At 38.7% G+C, this 20,281-nt stretch overlaps 3 protein-coding genes across 4 annotated transcripts in view; 1 reads left to right on the forward strand and 2 right to left on the reverse strand.

Moving 5' to 3' along the window:
• The window catches only part of LOC105560212 (cAMP-specific 3',5'-cyclic phosphodiesterase), an 84,383-nt gene that overhangs the window by 44,227 nt on the left and 19,875 nt on the right, over positions 1-20,281 (forward strand). The gene's annotated exons all lie outside the window — the stretch shown is intronic.
• LOC105560201 lies at positions 2,646-4,124 on the reverse strand. The gene is made up of 2 exons (XM_012009087.1): positions 3,971-4,124; positions 2,646-3,534 (listed from the first exon to the last, which is right to left on the reverse strand). Exons 1-2 carry the CDS (start codon positions 4,029-4,031, stop codon positions 2,915-2,917), a joined length of 681 nt encoding a protein of 226 aa, XP_011864477.1. The 5' UTR covers positions 4,032-4,124; the 3' UTR covers positions 2,646-2,914.
• LOC105560200 (glycine-rich protein DOT1-like) lies at positions 6,938-8,929 on the reverse strand. Of its 2 annotated transcripts, XM_012009086.1 has the most exons (3): positions 8,777-8,929; positions 7,519-7,944; positions 6,938-7,470 (listed from the first exon to the last, which is right to left on the reverse strand). In XM_012009086.1, the coding sequence occupies exons 1-3, from the start codon at positions 8,835-8,837 to the stop codon at positions 6,986-6,988; spliced, it is 972 nt and encodes a 323-aa protein (XP_011864476.1). In that variant the 5' UTR covers positions 8,838-8,929; the 3' UTR covers positions 6,938-6,985. The 2 variants fall into 2 exon arrangements, with proteins under 2 accessions (XP_011864476.1, XP_011864475.1); XM_012009085.1 differs by having other exon boundaries at positions 6,938-7,944.

The following is a 20,281-nucleotide window of genomic DNA, read 5'->3' on the forward strand; positions in this document are numbered from 1 at the left end:
GAGAGAGAGAGAGAAAAAAGAAACAGTCGAGTTATCAAGAGCTGATTTCCTGACGAAGGATGCCTTTGTAAGCGTCGTTGCCCCTCAAAGAAAATCGATACTTTGAATTAATTGACCTACATCGGCAACGAGGACTGGTGACCTCATCGTTAGGTTCGGCGCGAATAAGCCAATCGGTTATATACGCGGTTACAACATTGCGGCGTGCCGTAACAAATAGGTACACGCTAATAATGAAATCAATATTTAATGCGCATAATTGAACACGGTTCAGTAAATATATGTATTTTCCAAGCGCTAAATTCACCTACGCTTTATATAAGTTTTACTCCTACAAATCTACTCTTGGCGATTATCCCCCTTTGATTTCCTGATGCGCGAATGAAAGATAAAAATCTCGAGATATTCGTTTATTCACTCGTACGGCTTACTTTATTTTTCATTTAATAATGCATGTTTGTGGCAGAATATAATATGGCTTCTCATTTATTATGCTTTCGACTGGAAAGAATCTGCTTTTATCATTTTATTTTGCGACTCCACGATGGATTTGCTGCCGCGTCTATCTTTAATGCATCGCCACGGTGCTCCGTTATTAAAATGCCGCTATGCCATGACCGCCGCGAATGCCCTGGCTATATGAACGGTAAAGCAAACTAGGAAATTTTCCATCGTCATCGGCCGTCTGTAGCCCAGCATTAATCTACCTTTCTCATTTTCGAAATGCCCGCGCCGAACATTTACTCGAGTTTTTCGCACTCAATCCCGTTCGTTTTCACAGCGATTCGAACCAATTATTGCCGTCCGCAGTCCGTTGCGTAAAAAGTCTGTCTCGCTCGTTTTATTTTCGTCGTTTATCGCTCGGACGCGGCGTGCGAAGAGCTCGCCCGCTGGAAAGAACTAGTATTGACTTGTTCAAGTCGAGACCTAAGTGGAGTTGGAACATAATCAGATTACTAGCATTAACGCCGCATTATATACTCGCCGTAGAGACGCTCGTCCAAGATTCGCAGCTTCGGGGGACGATTTTGTCGTCGCGCGACGAGGACCGCGCAAGTTAAGTCGCGGGATTGTGATCAGGAAAACGCAATGATGAATCGTTGCCCCGGCGATCACGTGCCTCGCGTCGCTCCCATTGTTAACGCACGGATCTTTTCGCAAGACCGTGATGACGGATGCGTATCGAAAGAAATCGCGAACGTTAACAGCGCCGATCGTTCCGAGAGGAGGATCCAATAAACGCTATCACGCCCGGCCGTTTAACCTTTTCCCCGCAGGTTCAAGGAACCTCCGTACGCCGTATCGCCGGGCGTCGTGTATCATGCGTGCCGCGCGTGATTGCTCGACGTAAATAAATTGCCGATCCCCACGAAAAGAATTTTGCGAGACGGGGCGATGCTGCGCGAATCCGCCGGGATCTTAACGATCCGCAAGTATCGCTCGCGTGACGATACTCCCGGGTGGTAGATGCTCCAATTGAACCCATCAATTTTTCCCAGTCTTGCCACGCGTCCATGATATCCCTGGGATGCACTTGTTTGTTGACAGTCCAATCGAAGACATTCTTTCAGTCTGATCGAGCCTGCGAAGCCTGATCGTCCAGCTCGCGGAATTTAAAAAGTTGCCATATTAATTTTCTAATCTGATGGCATCTCGTGACATGCATGTAAAATGTTAGTACAGTTTCTCGCTTACGCGGGATTGAGATACGATCGCTGCGATGTGTTTCGATCGTTCTTACTCAGCCGATGTCATGTCAGCGGACACCCTAGTTCTCGTCTTCGTATGTGTATCTATTTTCATATTTTTGTAGTGATGACTCGTCGATTCACTTTTCCTAGGAAGCAACCATCCGTGTGTCGTATGCACACGAATGTGCGCATTCTTGTTGTAATTGTCCACTTGCCAAATGCCGCTTCAAGGTGGATCGTAGCGGTAGTTGCAAACTATGAGGTGATGAATACATTGCAGTAAACGTTATTGCGAACCGAAATGGAGCACCAGATCTCACGCATTTGTACAAAGAAAAACGCAAGTGCGTCGCATAGCTTCGCACACTTTTCTCGATTATTAAGTTAACAAACGATAACAAAATGTAAACTAACGAATGGACGCACGTAGGGCAATTTCTGTTAATTATACTCCGCAATAATGCATAAATAGTAAAGATGGATAAAAATGTAATTAGGTGGAATGCGCGTTCTATTGCGGAAAAACTAGTAATTGCAAATAGCAATAAGCGATATTGTGAACGATCGTGTCAAAGCTTGACTCTCGTGAAACGATGACTTCTATTGAATAATACATTTACCTGACGTAATTACGCTCGCCTATTTTGCGCCAAATTCTATAAATTCTCCGACGAGAAGGGAAGCTTTCGCTTGTCTCACCGCAAGAGTTTATCCCTTGCGTCTGACCACAGGAATTTATCTACTGCTTGAACGCAGTCAGACTGTCTGACCAAGAAGTTCCACCACTACTGCTGAACTTTTATGTAATTGATACCAAATCATTTGTCGCCAGTTACATCCATAATCTCTTGAAATATATATAATTTAAATGTATATATTTTTAAATTATATACATTTGCTACATTATATTGAAAACTACAATACTCAACACACATACAATACACTACAAAGAAATACCTTTTGCTGTATATTTTGCATATTTTTCATATTACATATATCATATATTTTTATTGGACACAATTTACGATCAATTTATATCATTAAGAACAATTTTTATGTTATATTTAAGACAAATACATATATTGAAGTGCACAATAGAAAACAAATTCATTCGCTCGTCAAATGAAGTTGTTATTTTAGCACTTGCACGCGTCGCATTTAAAAAATTGCTAGTTTTGTTTATACATATAATTCGCCGAGTTTGAAGAATCTTAGGGCTTGGATTATTTTCCAGTACCTTCTATACCACCATTTCCTACACCACCGCCTAAACCTCCACCCAAAGTATGGAAGGTACCACCTGCACCTCCCGCACCACCTACTAAACCTCTACCTAATGATGAAACAAGATTATACATGCTACCTAAAATATGGAAAGGACTTCCCACACCTCCCGCACCATGTCCTGAACCTCCTCCTAGAGCGCCTCCCGTACATCCTGTATTGTCCATTATACCTGACATTATGCTTGCCGTTTCAGTTGGTAAACCACAATCTGATATAGCTTGTTTCATCATTGAATGCGCACCATGGAAATTCCCCATAAAACGCAATACCACAATCATTGTATTGGATATCAATTTGAGAACACACTTGAACACTTTCAACTCGGCATGCACCATGCATTTGACAGATTCCGTAATTCTACTTATCATTGTCTCGGGAACAAATTTGCGCATCACCTTGGATAAGGCGGTACAAGAACCTTCAAGAACTTTCACGATCTTCGTTTTCATAATACATCCCTCTACGCTTTCGAAGGAGCTATCTATCATTCCATCCACGACTTTCATAACATTATGCCTGACTGTAACAGTCCTCCCTCCCTCCGTACTATGTGGCTCTAAAAAGTATCAAAACTTTATCGGTTGTACATGATCGCAATTTTTAATATCAGGAATAATAGTGTAGATTATATATACTATACATAATTTAATTATCTCTCTTACTAAAAATTCTTCTTAGTGAAATGAGTAAGAATAATTGTTGACACAAGACGATATTATGCAATACTTGATAAGAAGGTAAATTTAAATGTACAGTTCCGTGTTACTGAATAAGTTCCGACATAAGAAAATAGGACAATCTACAATTTACTTTATTTGCAAGCGTACGACAAGCTACATGTCACAAGTAACTATATTTATTATTAGATACTTATTATTTTATTACAATTGCTTCATTTTGTCTTGTTCGGATCAATTTACATTGTAACAGGTTGCGAGTGAAAGTTCTCAGTATTATACATAATAATAATTTTTAATTTTTCTTGAACTTACCAGCTTGAACATAGATCACGGCAACTGCCAAGACCAACAGATATAAACCCTTATAGCCCATGTTTTCTAAGCAGTGTACAGTATGAATTCAAGCGCAACGTACTGCACTAATGGTACCCACGTCGCTCGCTCGGCGCATTTATAGGGACGCCGATAATTATAATGCAAGACAATTACTGGCCTATCATTTGCGCAGGTATATGTGTATATAACGCACTTTGTCTTCGTATGTTCGTACGTGAAGCACGATGACGTTCACACTGCAATTTCGTAATAGTTTCCTACGAACAAATTTGACTTAAATTCTTTAAAGCAGTGTCATTAATTTTTGGCAAAAAATTAAACATTGGTTGAGATTATAATGCACGATGAGTTTAATGTAGACTCAAGATTTTAATTTCCTTGTCAGATCTATATACTTTATGTGTGGGTGTGTGTGTATAAAGATCCACCTGTTTTGAGCGATTTCATTTTTGTTGGAACTTCTAATTCTGATCATTGAATGTTTATAATTGTGATTCGCTGTATAGTCGAGATTTTATGAAAAATGTTTATTAGATTATTTTTAAATACCTGTAACGGGAGTATGATAAAACTTCTTGTGCGCGTTTTTTTCCCGATAATTTTATCACAAAGATAGACTTATTTTATAAAACTCTATTTACATTCTTATAAAAATTTTATTATTACTCTTATTGAAAGTCAAAGTCAAGGAATGTCAAAAATAATTGTCAAATAATTATTGAGTAATATCAGTCTTATCATTAACCTTGTTACTGGGGCAGAGCTTATTGAAAGTCAAAGTCAAGGAATGTCAAAAATAATTGTCAAATAATTATTGAGTAATATCATTCTTATCATTAACCTTGTTACTACATTGTGGAATTTTGTATCCTTGCCTGTTAATGACAGATAAGGAGACAGTACAAAGAACAATAGCAATTATTTATCTGTACGTGGCATATTACGTTACTTTATCACTTCTTGATAAAATGTCAAAAACGATTGTGAATTGTATGAAGATAAAAGAAAATTTTCCATAACTTTGCGTTTTGATTGTTTTGATTATTTTTTGTCGGAATATTTTTTCGTGCTGCTATACGAAACGTAGTTTATTCAAATTAGTTAATTATATAGAAACCCTAAAAATTATGGAGTCATACTTGACTTTAAGAATCTCGTCGCAATTTATTCACAGAACTTTTTACACATACATTTTATACATAAGAATATACTTCAAACCTGGCTAGATATAATATTGATCGAGAACGTTAGTTTAGTAGCTCCTCCTTCACTCAACTTTTCGGAAATCCGGGGAAGTTGGAAACGACCAGAGTCACGAATCTCATATGCAGTGACTCTTCTCGCTCTTTTGAACTGAGAAGTTAGGGTCGATCGGATCAATTCGTTTTACTTACTTTTTTGAAATTTTACCGTATATTTTAATAAAATTTACTCAAATCTATAGTAAAATTTGTTAAAATGTTAAATTTTAAGAGACTCATAAAATTCTTCGAAATCCCATATTGTCCCACGACTACTTTGATTCTCAGAGTAAATTCCGAGAGAAAATTCCTTTCGTGTGGAATGTATTTGTTGACAGTTCAATCGAAGATATTCTTTAACTCTGATCGAGCCCGCGAATCTTGATCGTTCGATTCGTAGAATTTAAAAAGTTGCTTATTAATTCTGCAATCTGACGTCATCAGTAATATGCATGAAAATTCAAACAAGACTCTTTAAAGAAGTACGAGGAGTTCGGAGTACAGTTTCTCAAACGCGGAATTTAGTTATCATCGCTGCGACGTATTTCAGTCGTTATTACTCAGTTGATGTCATGTCAGCAGACATCCCAGTTCTCGTCTTCGTATGTGCATCTATTTTCATTTCTTCTATTGATTATTCGTATATTAATTTTTCCTAAGAAGCAATCGTCCGTGTTTCTGTCTACACGAATGTGCGCATTTTCGTTGTAATTGTCAACTTGCCAAATTCCACTTCAAGGTGGTTCGTAGCGATAGTTGCAAACTATGAGGTGATGAATAAATTGCAGTAAGTGTCATGTGAACCGAAATGGATCATCAGAAATCATGCGTTTCGCTTGAATATACACTTGTACAAAGAAAACCGCAAGTGCGTTGTATAGCTTCGCACATTATTCTCGATTATTAAGAAACAAACGATAACATAGAATGTAAACGAACGGATGCACGTAGCTAGTTGGAAAATTTCTATTAAATAGTTTAATTATACTTTGCACTAACGCATAAATGTTGGATAATTAGGTGAGATGCGTATTCTATTGCAGAAAAACTAGTCATTTCAAATGGCAATAAGCGGTATTGTGAACGATCATCTAAAGTGTTGACCTAAACTTGACTTTTGTGAAACGATGACATCTAATGAATAATACATTTACCTGACGTAACTACGCGCGCTCATGTAGCCCTATTATGCACCACATTCTATGAATCCTTCGACGAGAAAGGGAGCTTTCGCTTGTCTCAGCACAGTAGCTATCCCTTGTGTCTAACCACAAGAATTTATCTACTGCCGGAAGTTAAACTGTCTGATCAAGAAGTTCTACCATTATTGCCGAGCTCTCGTGTAATTTTCAAATAATTTGTCGCTATTACACTTGTAACGTTTTACAATATATATAACATGTGTTTTATGAACGTATAATTTTTTCGAATTATACATTCACCACGCAATAGTAAAAATACAATACTCAAAGAAACATATTTTGCTATATATATATATATTTTACACATTTTACATATGCACATATTACATATTTTTATTTCAGTTTACAATCAATTTGTATTATTAAGATCAATTTTTATGTTATACATAAAAATAAATATATCTAAGTACATAATAGAAAACATTTTCACTCATTCTTTGATGAAATGAACTTTGTTGTTATTAGCACTTGTACGCGTTGCGTTTCAACAATTCTTGCCATTTTTGTTTATATAATTCGCCGAGTGTGAAAAATTGTAGGGCTTGGATCTATCCCATTCCTACGGATCCTATACCAAAGCCTGTACCGCCTGCACCTCCTGCAGAACCTCCAGCAGCACCTACTACAGCACTTGCCTCACCTCCTTCACCTCCTACGCCACCGGCACCTCCTGCACCTCCAATTCCAACTCCTTCACCACCACCGCCTCCTATACCATCTGCGTAACCACCTCCCATACCACCATGACCACCTCCATAACCACCTCCTGTACTAGCACCTCCCATACTACCTCCATGACCACCTTTAGTACCACATCCATGGCCATTTCTTATACTACCACCTTCATAACCACCTCCATGACCAATTCCATGACCACCTCCATAACCACCTCCGTAACCACCTCCGTAACCACCTCCATAACCACCTCCATGACCGGCTCCATGATGGCCTCCATAACCACCTCCATAACTGCCTCCATGACCACCTCCATAACCATCTCCTATGCTACCTCCATGGCCACCTCCATAACCACCTCCTATGCTACCTCCGTGGCCACCTCCATGGCCACCTCCATAACCACCTCCATAACCACCTCCCATACTTCCCATACAATCTACCATATATGTTATTACGCGTACCATTTCAGATGATAAACCACAACCTGATAGAGATTGTTTCATCATTGAAAGTGCACCAGGTAATTTTCCCATGAGACACAACATCATAATCACTGAGTTGCACATCAATTTGAGCATACATTTCAACAATTGCAATTTGGCTCTTATCAAGCATCCAACAGACTCTATAATTCTCTCTATCATTTCGTGGGGCACATATTTGCACATAACCTTGGATAAGGCAGTACAAGAACCTTTAAGGAATTTTACGATTTTCGTTTCCATTATACATCCCATTATGTTGCTCATGGAACCTTCCATCATTCCGTCCATCATATTCATAGCTTGACCGCCCATGACTGAGACATGTCTTTCGGCTCTTTTTTGCTCTGAAAAATTTCGAAATTCCATCAATCGTACATGATCACGATTTTGAAAATAAATACTAATAATATACTTTATATCAGGGTTGGGAAAGTTACTTTATAAAAGTAACTCGTTACCGTCACTCAAAAACTAACAAGTCGTTACTATTTTCGTTGGTCTTTTTTTCTTGATATTAGTACAATTAAATACAAATTTCTGCAGTAAATACAAACAGAAGGTGTGAGTTGAAAATTGAAAAATGACCAATGACTGTCGAGAACGTCAGCAGCCATTTTGAAACTTAAGCAATACTGAAAATTCCCATTGGTTGAAATTCTTTGGTCTTAGGTCTTGCTACTTAAGTTTCTTCGTGTGTTTCTAGCTTCACCCATTCGTTACAAAAAAAAAGAAGTAATTGTAACGGTAACGACGTTTACTTTTCCAACCTTGGCTTATATACATATAATATATATGATTTAGTATATTTCTTTTAGTACAAGTTGTTCTTTTATTGAAATAAATAAAAATAATTGTTGACACAAAGCATTACATTATGCAATACTCGACAGAAGAGGTAAATTTATAATTTAAATGTACAGTTCCGTGTAACTAAATAAAATAATACGATAAGAAAATAAGAGAATTTACAGTCTTTGTTCCGAACTAACAAGGCAAGCTGCATGCCAGAATGTAATCTAGTGACAATATTTATTATTATACAACTATTGTTATTTTATTTCAATTACTTTATTTTGTCTTATTCGGATTAATTTACATGTTACGCGTATAACATGTTGCGAGAGAAAGATCTCACTAAGTATTACACATATAATAATTATTTTTGCTTGGACTTACCAGCCTGGACATAGATCACGGCAAATGCCAAGACCAACAGATATAAAATCTTGTACCCCATGGTTCTAGGAGTGTTATTGACCGTATGAATACAAGCGCAACGTACTGCACTAATGGTACCGACGTCTCTCACTCGGCGCTTTTTATAGGGACGCTAATAATTATACTGCAAAACAATTACTGGTCTATCGTTTGTGTAGGTATATGTGTATGTGACGTACTTTTGTTCTTGTATATTCGTGCATTTCATGCAAGATGATGGGTCTTCCGCATTACTATCTCGTAATAGTTTCCTACAAATAAAAGTTTAAATCCTTTAAGGTCTCTAAATAAATTTGTGTGGCAGTAGGTTGAAAATTTATTGTTGAGATTATCATTCACGATGGGTTAAAGTAGATTCGAGATTTTCAATTTCCTTGTCACATCTGTACTTCTGGGTGTATGTACGTGAAGGTCTACCTGTTTCAATCTGTTTCATTTTAGTTAGAGCCTCTAATTCTAACCATTAAATCTTTATAATTGTGATCGGACAATCGCGATTTTATGAAAAATTTTTATTAGATTAATTTTGAACAACAGTAAAGACGGGATGACGAAACTTCCCTTGTGCACGTATTTTTTCCGGTGATTGTATCGCGAAGATAAATTTGTTAAGTATGTAAATAAATTTTATTATTATTATAAAATTTTATTATTATTCTTATTTGAAAGTGAAGGAATGTCAAAAATAATTGTCAAATAATTGTTGAACAATATCTTCCTTATCGTTAACCTTGTTACTACAATGTGCAATTTTTTATCATTACTTAATAATAACAGATAAAAAGACAAGACAAAGAACAATTAGCAATTATTTGCACGTGCATTCGTTGGTGCAATAGTATTTATCTGCACGTGGCGTATTATGTCACTCTATCACCTCTTAATAAAATTTGAAAAACAATTCTGAATTGTACCAAGATAAAGAAAATTTTTCCATAAATTTTTATTTCGTTCGTTTTGAATATTTTTTTGCCGAGATATTTTTTTCCATGCTTTTATACAAAGCGTGGTTTATTTAAATTATTTAATTAGTATTCTCGAAAATTGTGGAATATTTGACTTAAAAAATCTCAGTGCAAACTTACACACATACATTTCATACATAAAATGTATCCCCAACCTTTATAACTACATAAATATATATGTATTGCTTCCTCATAGAGGAAGTTTCTTCTTAACGCAATTTTTTTTTAATTTGCGAAAATTGTAAACGACAGGAGTCACGAATCTAATTTGTAGTTACTCTTCTACGTAGGCTGTTTTAAACTCAGAAGTTAGGATCAATCGGATCAATTACTTACATTGCAATTTTTCGTTTGTCTGATTAGCTTGGAAGAACAAATTTTCATGAATACTTTTTTAAAAAAATGCCGCATAATAGTTGTTAGGTAAAAAACAAAAAATTGAAAGAGACGTGTAATTAGATACAAATATTCACGTTACAAAATAATTTTTCACCAATCTCCCCTATTCACGCGTTCGTTTCACTCTCAGATTCATATTTTCCTGAATTTGTGCTAACGAAATATATGTTTTACATAAATGTCATTTTTGCTTACATTTTGAGTTTTCTAGAAAGTTTTACAGATAATTTCTGAGTTTCTGATAATTCCGAAAAAAAGTTGGACAAAAGTTATTCAAATACCAAGTCGTTCTCTTCGTTGAACAGCGCAAAAGGGAAGGTTGAGAAACATTTGCGAGTATATCCCGAAATCCATAATATTGGCGTCTAGCCAGGCAGACGTGGCGCCTGGCTCCGTAACGCCCCATATAAGAACGTATTCCTTCGGTGTAAAACTTGTTTCTTTTTAACATTAGATATTTTCGATAACTGCGCCTTTGATATATCATTGCGAGATAAAGTTCACTGTTTAAATTGAATAAGAGATAAAGATTTATTCGCCAAGGGTTTTGCATTATTAATTACTCAGAATAATTGATGCGATATCTTTCCGATAATTGCTTCTTTGAAGAAAAATATTTGTCCTATTTAAGTGAGTCCATGACTCAAAAGTAGTTTTGTATAACGTTTCCATATATTTGTACAGCAAATGGAGGTGATTTCTATGAAAACTGCTTTGGGCGTGAAACCCGCCGTAAGCGTGGGATGCAGTTGACTCTGATTGCATTCGATTACGCGCAACATGGCTGAGGAGTCAACCGAAAACTGCCACAGGTGCATATTGCACGTACTGATCGGCTCGATCGTATGCAAATGTCGGGTCAGCTGCTTTTATTATTACGAGCGATCTGTCGCGGCTGTCGTATCAGCTGATCGCCATTTATTCTAATGCATTCCAGCCTCGTGTGCAGTACGTATTGCAGACAGCATAAACGCATGCACCATATCGATAAACGGTTCCTACGAAAGCGGTATTGAAAGAAAATACCGCTTATGCTTCTGACATCATCGGATGTTCTGACATGCAAAACGGAGTGTGTTTAGCGACAATAAGCCTTATAACAATGATACCTTATGATAACGTATCATAAGAGGCTTCATTACGGATGCTCACCGTCAAACGTATTGTGGTTGTGTGTGTGTGAGGAACAATTGGTTACATAATACGAAAAAAAATGTTGAAATCGCACCGATCGGAGAAATACATATCCTGCTTGCAATTCAACTAAAGGAGAAAGGGGGAAGTACGAATTGGCGCGCTGTGTAAGAAACGACCGTATCTGCACTTTAAAAGCGAGTCTCGCATTCTTCTGTTTATTGCGCTGCGCAGATCGTGATATCATCATTTGAATAAATGATTATTGCGCGCACTCTAGACCGCTTTTAATTTATTAATCTCTATTCAAGGTGATGAAAGGGTTCGTGAGCTATTCTTTTTTAATAGGAGCACGTACGTCGAAAATTCTGATATTTTACACGTTATAATATACTCTCTAAAAGTCAATCAGTGGATTATCACTGGAAACATAATGTCACTGAATAGTCACTGATTCACAGTTATAAGTATAAAACATGAATAGTCACTGATTCACAATTGTAAGTATACCACTGCAATTTTCAGTATACTCGTAACTGCAAATCAGTGACTATTCACTGATTGATTTTTAGATAGTAACAAAATATTCCTCTTTACCGTATAAATTTGCGTATTTCTTCCAGATATTTTCATGTCAAGAATTTAAGTTTTCTTCTCGGTTTATTATTAGTTCCCGGCGTATCTCTGCATTTTACATGCATATAGTTATGAAGTTGCATTTGTTCTTATTTGGCGTTCAATATTCTTATCAGAGAAACATGCGTCGCGTTGCAGCCGCATTTTTCCCCGCGAACTGTTCCGTTCAATAGCATCGATAGGACGGAATGATTCAGTTGACAAGTCGTCCAAAGTATCGGGTTTATTAATTATCGCGAATAACCGACCGCGAGCATCGTTGGTGGCAATAATTGTCAAAAATAAGTCGTGAAACCGCGCGCTGACACAATTTCCACCTACAAAAACAAGGAACCCCAGATAGTTACTAAGTAGGTCGGCCGCATAACTTACGATTTGAACGAAGGGCGCGCAATCTTATCGCGAATTTCGCGTATCTTTCTTCGTCCGTGAAAAATATTTCGCCCGCCGACATTGTTAATGCGAGCGCACGGATACTTCAGGGCTTGATTTACGACCCGCGGGACCTGCGTTCGGTGTAATTTGTTTAAACGTCGATAAAGTTGTTTACATTATCATGTGTACATCTAGATTTCGCCTTTTGCTTTGTTTGGCTCCGGCGTATTTCGGTACAGGAATACGAGCCGTCTCGTATTGCGTCGTTTTTGATGAGCCATTAGTCGAGCAAGTGGCGTCCGCTTTCGATCGAGGAAGAATGTCCGACAGGTGCGGAGAAAAGTTCGCGGAAGATAAACTCGCGCTCGCGCTTCCCTGAAGCAAGAAATTATTTTCCCTGTCGCGTGTAAGGGGCCGAGTGTTACCAATCGTTCATCGACGGTTTGAAATTGATGCTGACCATTCGCTAGGTGGCTGCGGGGTAATCCGCGAGATCGTAAAAAGAACAGTTAAATCGCAGCGGGCACGATAAATTTGATCATGCACATCTCTCCGAGTCTGGTCCTTCAGAAAAAGAAATTCCCTCGTATCTCGTCGATGTCTCTCTTGAGTGCAGTTTTTTTATCATCTTAAAAGATATTACCGGCCGCTATTTTCGTAGCGAGTCTCGCATGGATTTTCAATCGTACGTGCAGAAACGTGTTGAAATTATTTTAGATAACCGAGCCATCGGCTTCTAGACGTCTGGCATTATCATAAAAGACTTACGGACCCGAGATAACGGGAGCAGCAAATACGCGGTAAATGACGTAAATGTTACTTGACGTACTCGAGGATGCGAAGCTTTCATTTGTAGATACGAGCGTGGTACGCTCATCCCGGAAACAGATTACTGCAACTATCTTTATGGTACATCGATTTATTGCCATCATCTGCGTTTTCGCATCATTCTGCGCGGGTCAAATGTATGCTCCAACCGAGGGAGGATGTGTTGTGCAGCCTCGGTGTTGTGAGACACTCGCGTCCCTGAAGTGCGACTATCGCCGTATTAAATATCGTCTGCGAGATGCATTATCGATCGCATTATCGGATAGAAGTGATCAAATAATGCTACTTAATTAATCGACGTCGTGCAAGTTTTTATATATGTATATCACGTTATTTGTCTTACGGCTATAACGATGTACGCCAAGTCGCTTGTACGTGTACCGTAATAATTACACTGTTGCAAGTGTTCGTATTTTCATCACTTGTCTATTTAGCCAGCTAATATTGCAACAAATTTTTGCGACACGCATTACGTGTGTATATAAAAACTGCATTTTCTCATCTTTTTCCAATAAGTCGTGTAAAAATAGAAAGGACGCACAGTATGTGCGTGAGGAGATACGCTGCGTTTTCATTGGGTAGCACTAAATAATGTAAGACAATACGATCATGCTCCATCACGTCTTTGGAAACCGCGCTCGTAGACTGTTTGTCTCCGCTGCATGATTCATAACTTCACCATGTCATGGATGAATTAATTATTGTCCATAAAGTAGCGTGAGAGGCGACGTCAGGTGTGTGAGAACATACAAATATGCAAATATAGCGTAAGATGGAGTAATTAATGCGCTCCTCTTCGCGGTGTGAAAAATATCAAAGCCTTTTATGATTCGACGACTGATTTTGCCCTCCACATTCTTTTGGTTAATGTATCCGTATCAATTTTAATAAATTAAAATCTTCTGCATATTCAAACAAATTTAAATAAAGACAATATATGTATATATGCATTTATTATAACAGTATATTTTAAATATATATCGTTGTACAACAACTTACCATAAAGGACGATTTAAAAGCCACAAATAAAACAAGCAGCATAAAATGCATATAAAAGTGACTTGTATAATAATAATAATATATATACTGTAGTGTAGAAAATCAGATGGGGCGTAACGGAGAATTACGAAAGTAACTTATTCTTGGTCGCATGTAGGTAAGACTAATCAGTGGCTTGTACTTACGCTTCGTTGATTAATTTTATTACTTGCGCCAGTAATAAAGGAGGGTCTTTTGAGAGATGCTCCCGCAACGCAGACACAGCAGATGGTTATTAATCGTTCCACGTAAACAGTCCCGACGATGTGTGCGGGGTATACATATAGATGAAGAAAACATGGCGAGCGGTACGTAAATAGGAAAATCGATCGACCTATTCTTCCCGAGTAACGAATTCCATCTCCATTTGTGCGAATTGTTTGTTATTTTTATCGCTGTTTGCCCCATTAATTTTTCCGCAGTATTATTTTTGTCGCCGTCTACCTTTTTTCCCCTTCTTACGCAACGAAATTTTGGAAATCTTTAATATTTAAGAACCCTTCGTCTATCCGTTCTGTCACTGTTTCCAATCGATGAAACTATCGCTGAAATACCACGCGGCGTTAAATTGCGTTATTAAAGTAATATTGCAATATTTTGATGGAGAGGAACAGTATTTTTTTCGTACGTGCACCGTCCTTTCTTCTTTTTTTTTAATGTCAAGTACGCGCACGTGCCTAAATCGACGAGATTATAAAAAGCCGTTCGATTTTATTACACGTATCAACAGTTAAACACGCTTGCTATCGAATTTCAAAAGATTGATCTGTTCCACGTTGATTTTGTTGTACTCATTGTCAGTATAAATCTGGAGCGCATTCATGTACCCAACGAATTGAGTTTATTGCAATAGAATTGTGTGACCATGCACGAATTGTTTTAGACATCAATGGGAAAAATCACTCAATATTCTTTTTTCGGGGAAAAAAATGTCTCTTGCGTATTTCCACGTAAAACGTGAAAATTTGTTTTCCGCAGTGTCGGTTTTTAATCAACTTTCCAAGCGCGATCGATTACGCGATTCGCGGAGGCACGCGCGATGTTTCCTAGAATGTTACAAATTTCGCAAACGTGAACTGTATAAATTCATTTGCCTTCTTTATTGCTCAGTCATATCTTGACAAAGGGGGGACAATGAAATTCAAACTATTCTCTGCTCTTCTATACAAATCCGAAAATATCGATCTTGCAGAGTCTTCTATTTCGCTTCAATTTTATTAAGCAACTCGGCTGTGTGCAATTCGTTTGTCATAAAGAACCGTTTAAATATCATCGCCGAGCATTGAACGGAATGCCACTCGGCATTCGAGTAAATCGCAGGAAGGATTTACGGAAAACAACGAAATATACAATTAATTGGCTGCAACGCATTACCATTATTTCGATGACAAGAGTTATTTTCAGCCGCCCTTTATTCGCGTACAATATAGCTTGCCATTTAATGGGAACTGCGTTCCAATTCAGAATATAATGGCACGTGAAAGATACACGTGGCGAGCGTCTATAGTTAATGCCGATGTAACCATTGTCCACGTACGTGCGCGTGGAAGGATATTTCGATGCCGCCAGTTGCAGTAGGAGTAATCCGAATCCCGCCAAGCTTTAATTAATAATACACATTTAATAATGCAATAATATCGTTCGCACTTGTAAACAACTAATAGCTACTAATGAATGATCGACTGATTTTGCTCGGGAACTATATTTAAACCATGAAATTTAATCATCGTGCGATTCATGGGATGGATAGAATACGTCGACAAAATCATTAACGATGAATAGAAAAAGGTATAAAAAGTAAGACCAAGATCGCGATGTTTCGTCGTCACTTAATTAACCTTTAGATGGCCGGACTGGCCGCTATAGTGGGCGAGGAGCAAACTTGAAAACTTTGCGGAACATGTAGATTACACATATGCATAAATTTTCTGTTAAAAAAATTACAAATTTTAGTGGAAAAATGCCGGCCCTCAGGCAGGCTAACGTGATATGCAACGATATATTTTTTACTGCGATAAATAAACATTGGACAGCAACTGCCGCGTGAACGTGCCGCGTTGATCATCACCTTAAAATCACACTGATTTTTAACGATACCATTTATTTTATCGGCCCAACATGATTCGTGGGTTAACGATCCTGCATAATACAAATTAAAAATGTAGGTACTTGTTTCGTTCGCGTCTTTTCGTGAACCAGGGTAGACACGAACGATGATTATCTTAGCCTACTTCGCGAAGAAGCGATTAGCCATACAGAACCGATACGGTTCTCCCTGTTAAGCTTCACATACCGGATAGATTTTTCACGATCTAATCTAAGGAGATCGCGTATAGAAGTAATCGGCAGACATTTAAATGGCCCGTTCAACTGCGCGTGCTTTAATCTTACAGTTCGTATGGAATCGTCCATTATCTTCGGCCGCCCCGAGCATCATCATCGTCGCTATTATACGCGTCGTTAATTCTAGATGTATGCACGTGATAGCCTTTATCTCCCGGCTGGTGGTTGTTGCACCGAGACTGCGTGTCAGTCTCGCGATGGTCCGCGATTAATTTATGATGGTGTTGTTACTCCGAATCCGCCCGCGAGAAGAAGCCATCTGCTCGAGCCGCTAACGAGATCGCGCAGTTACGTTCTCAAAATAGGCAAGATCTGTTTTGATCTCGAATTTTCGTCGGACTTACAACGTGCACTTCGTGTCGGTAGGCAGTCGTTTTCATTCCTGGCGTTTCCCTCCGTTGCACTTAAATATTAAGTATATCTGCGAATCTCTTTTCTCCCATTGAACACTCGCCATTGTCTGGCCTTTGCGACCGTTTTACACCGAATCCATCGTGGACGAGAGAAAAATTTTTAATATCAAAAATTCTTGCACGGTTGAATGTCATATCGAGATAACATTGTTCTTTTTTTTTCGAGTACAGCGAGATAGCCTTAGTCGCACAATTTCCTCGTGCTGTGACGTTGTAGGAAATTTCTGGCAGGCACATGGCAATTTTCATTTTTATCAGAATAAGACTGGAATGAGCTGCAATTATTGTGATATGCGGAAGCGCAAAAAGTGTTCCGTGGCACGTGGAGCTTGACTGCGGATACCGATGTATAATAAACGTATAATATCCCAAATATAATAATAATTGCAGTATATGAAATGGTAGACGAGAACACACAAGTTTTCTTTCCTGTAAAAAGAGCAGCGGCAATGAATTGAGTATCGATCAAGGCTGTTGATTACAATTGATAACTGACACATTTGTGCGGATTTCTTCTTCTGCCACGAGACGCTGATGAAAGTATAAAATTAATATCGGAAAATGTAACATAAAGGATTTACCGCAAAGGAATGGCACCTTCATTATCAGTTGCAAGCGAATTAATTGCATAATTTTCTTCTGCATAAAAAAAAGTCAGAAAAATTATTAAAGCTTCTGCAGAGCTAGCTTCGCGCAAGATATGTTATTAGGAGATGAAAACGCGCGAGTTCTTCATTTAATTATGTATGCATTACTTATATTTCGCCGTGTAAAAATGAGCTTATCGATTTCTCGCGCCACCGAATGTGCCTTTTCGCGGCGATATTGCCGGCCGGAGAGAAACAAGGATTGCGTGATCGGATACGTCAGATACATCGCAATCCGATCACATTTATGAACCTCGTGATGCTTGTTCGGTGATTGTGCACAATGAGCAGTCGATACCCGCGGCACGTGTCCGCCTCGTGAGCAGCTGTTAGTAGAACAATAATAGAGATGCGCGGACACTCCGCATCCCGATTCGTTATATCAGCGCTCTTTCATGTGTGCCGCCAGGTGCTATCGGGCGGGTAGATCGAACGATTTTCAATAAAAACGAGAGGAGAATAAATTGTTGCTCGCCGCAAATAATTCCGTCGCGTTCGTCGCATCGGCTACCGAAAGTGTCATCGCGAGCCGTACAGTTGCGCGCGCTAGCATAAAGTAGAGACCCTGTGTAATCAGAGACTGGCCATAAGGGAGTTCGTCAAATTTCTGCGAGTGAGAGGGAAACATAGGCTATCTCACGCTTCGACGACTCTACGATCTGTAATCAGAGACCGGCCATAAGGGAGTTCGTCAGATTCCTGCGAGTGAGAGGGAAACGTAGGCCATCTCACTCTTCTACGATTCTACGATCGTAGAAAAGTGAGGTGGCCTATGTTTCTCGCTCACTCGCAGAAATTTGACGAACTCCCTTATGGCCGGTGCCTCCGATTACAGGGTCTCTAGCATAAAGTAGCGTGCGCGTACTCGATTATGCAACTCGTTTGGAATTTTCCCGTTTGCTTGGGGGGGGGGGGGAAATGAATATCGAAATAGACGGTACCTAGTCTGTAACGAGAGCGGGAGGAATACCGAACGAGAGAAATTATCCGAGCGTGTCGTAACGTTCGCGACAATGGGCAGACGCGACGTGTGAGTGAGCTCGGCCGCGATTGTCTCGCGAACGTTATAATTGTCGCGGCGGTCGTTCATTGTTCGACCGTGAATTAACTTCGGAGGGCTGTTAACGTCGGCAACTCGTGCCACGCGGAACGCGTCGCCGGGAAAATGATTTTTGTCAATAGTTACGTAACGCCCGTGAAAACGGGCCGCCTCCTTGAGCGAGGGAGGTCGCGGATGTACTAATAATCATTGCGTCCACGAACTTTCGCACGCCTCGGTGTGTTTGCGCAGGCGAACAATGAGAAGCGCGGCAAAATGTTGAAATACGCGGCAGAAGCAGATCGTAAAGTCCTCCTCGCGTGTAACAGCGCTTACCGTCGTTCGTCGAATTTTTTTATCGACGCAATCTGCATCCGCTGTGTGTATTGAATTGAATGGAAGAAACTGTAAATAAAAAATATGAAGAATACGGATATATGGAGTACGTTAGGAGATATTTTTGTAAATCGTCGCTCACGCTTGCTCGTATCTCCCGTCTCGGAAAAATTTATTATGCAACTTGCATGCGCACGTCAGCGAGCAAACGGAAATCGGACATTAAAGAGGGAATATCATATTCGAGGAGGGAATGTCGGATGTAGGAAATAGATTTGCGTCTCTTACGGACGCTTTCGGCGCTCCCTCGTCGCAGGATTATCGAGACCAGCGATACGTTTCAAAGAGAAATTAGAAATTGAGGAAGACTTGTACGCGACGCGACGATGAAGATTGGCCGATGTTCAATTTCCTTCCTTCCGCAATTTCCGCCTGGCAGGAACTGATATTTTTAGGAAAATTAATCATTAACAGCAGACGCGTCTTCCTTCTTCCTCCCTTGTGCTGAAGGGAATATATATTATCCCATTAATGACGCCGGGGAGGTAAATTAATGCGTGCGCGCGCTTTCAGGATTTTCTTGTAAATTTGTATGCTTCAAGATTTTTATGTACACAGTTGGAAATGTCGTGTTTTCTTGTTCAAAAAAAAGAATGCCGGTAAAACTTTTTGCGCTAAACGTTTAACACATTCGTGTGTTAATTTAACATATTGCTCTTGTGTTAATTGACCTCAAATGTCAAATTATTGAAATACTTGAAAAGAAATGTTAAAACAACGCAATGTGTACTTATTTTTTAATCTTACACAATGCATATGTTTCGTATTATTGGTAACAAGGTTTATCTCTTAAAAGTTACGGAATAAAATGTTGATTTTATTCTATATAACACAAGTCAGAGCGATTTCGAACCGTCATTTGACTTATTACACCTGTAAAATGTAAAAATTTACTTTGTCATTAAAAATATGTTAATTTTGACACAAAATTGATTTAAAGTTATTTTGAGATTTGCACTTATTTTGTGTTAAAATATTGACAGAGTATTGGTGCGATCGTTTAACATATCCATATCATGTTAAATTAACACAAAAATTTGCGTGGACCGTTTGGGACATGTGATATCTGTTAAATTCAACACGAATCTTTCAACTGCGTAACGAATCTTGGCGTCAGAGACGAAGACGTACTTTCTAATGGATCGGAAAATTTGAACGTCCACGTTTTACATCTACCGTGTAATAGCACGTCCAGAGAGCGATGTGTCGAAAGCAGAAAATTTATCCTAAAGAGAATATATAGGGGAACC

Source organism: Vollenhovia emeryi, unplaced genomic scaffold (assembly GCF_000949405.1).
Source record: "Vollenhovia emeryi isolate VEMERY1.0 unplaced genomic scaffold, V.emery_V1.0 DF939237.1, whole genome shotgun sequence".
Classification (NCBI taxonomy): domain Eukaryota; kingdom Metazoa; phylum Arthropoda; class Insecta; order Hymenoptera; family Formicidae; genus Vollenhovia; species Vollenhovia emeryi.

Bases quoted from the DNA above. Each gene is read 5' to 3' on its own strand.
- LOC105560201 (XM_012009087.1), bottom strand. From the start codon at position 4,031: ATGGGCTATAAGGGTTTATATCTGTTGGTCTTGGCAGTTGCCGTGATC. The intron at 3,535-3,970 runs GTAAGTTCAAGA...GATACTTTTTAG, and splicing joins CGTGATCTATGTTCAAGCTG to AGCCACATAGTACGGAGGGA.
- LOC105560200 (XM_012009085.1), bottom strand. From the start codon at position 8,837: ATGGGGTACAAGATTTTATATCTGTTGGTCTTGGCATTTGCCGTGATC. The intron at 7,945-8,776 runs GTAAGTCCAAGC...GAAATTTTTCAG, and splicing joins CGTGATCTATGTCCAGGCTG to AGCAAAAAAGAGCCGAAAGA.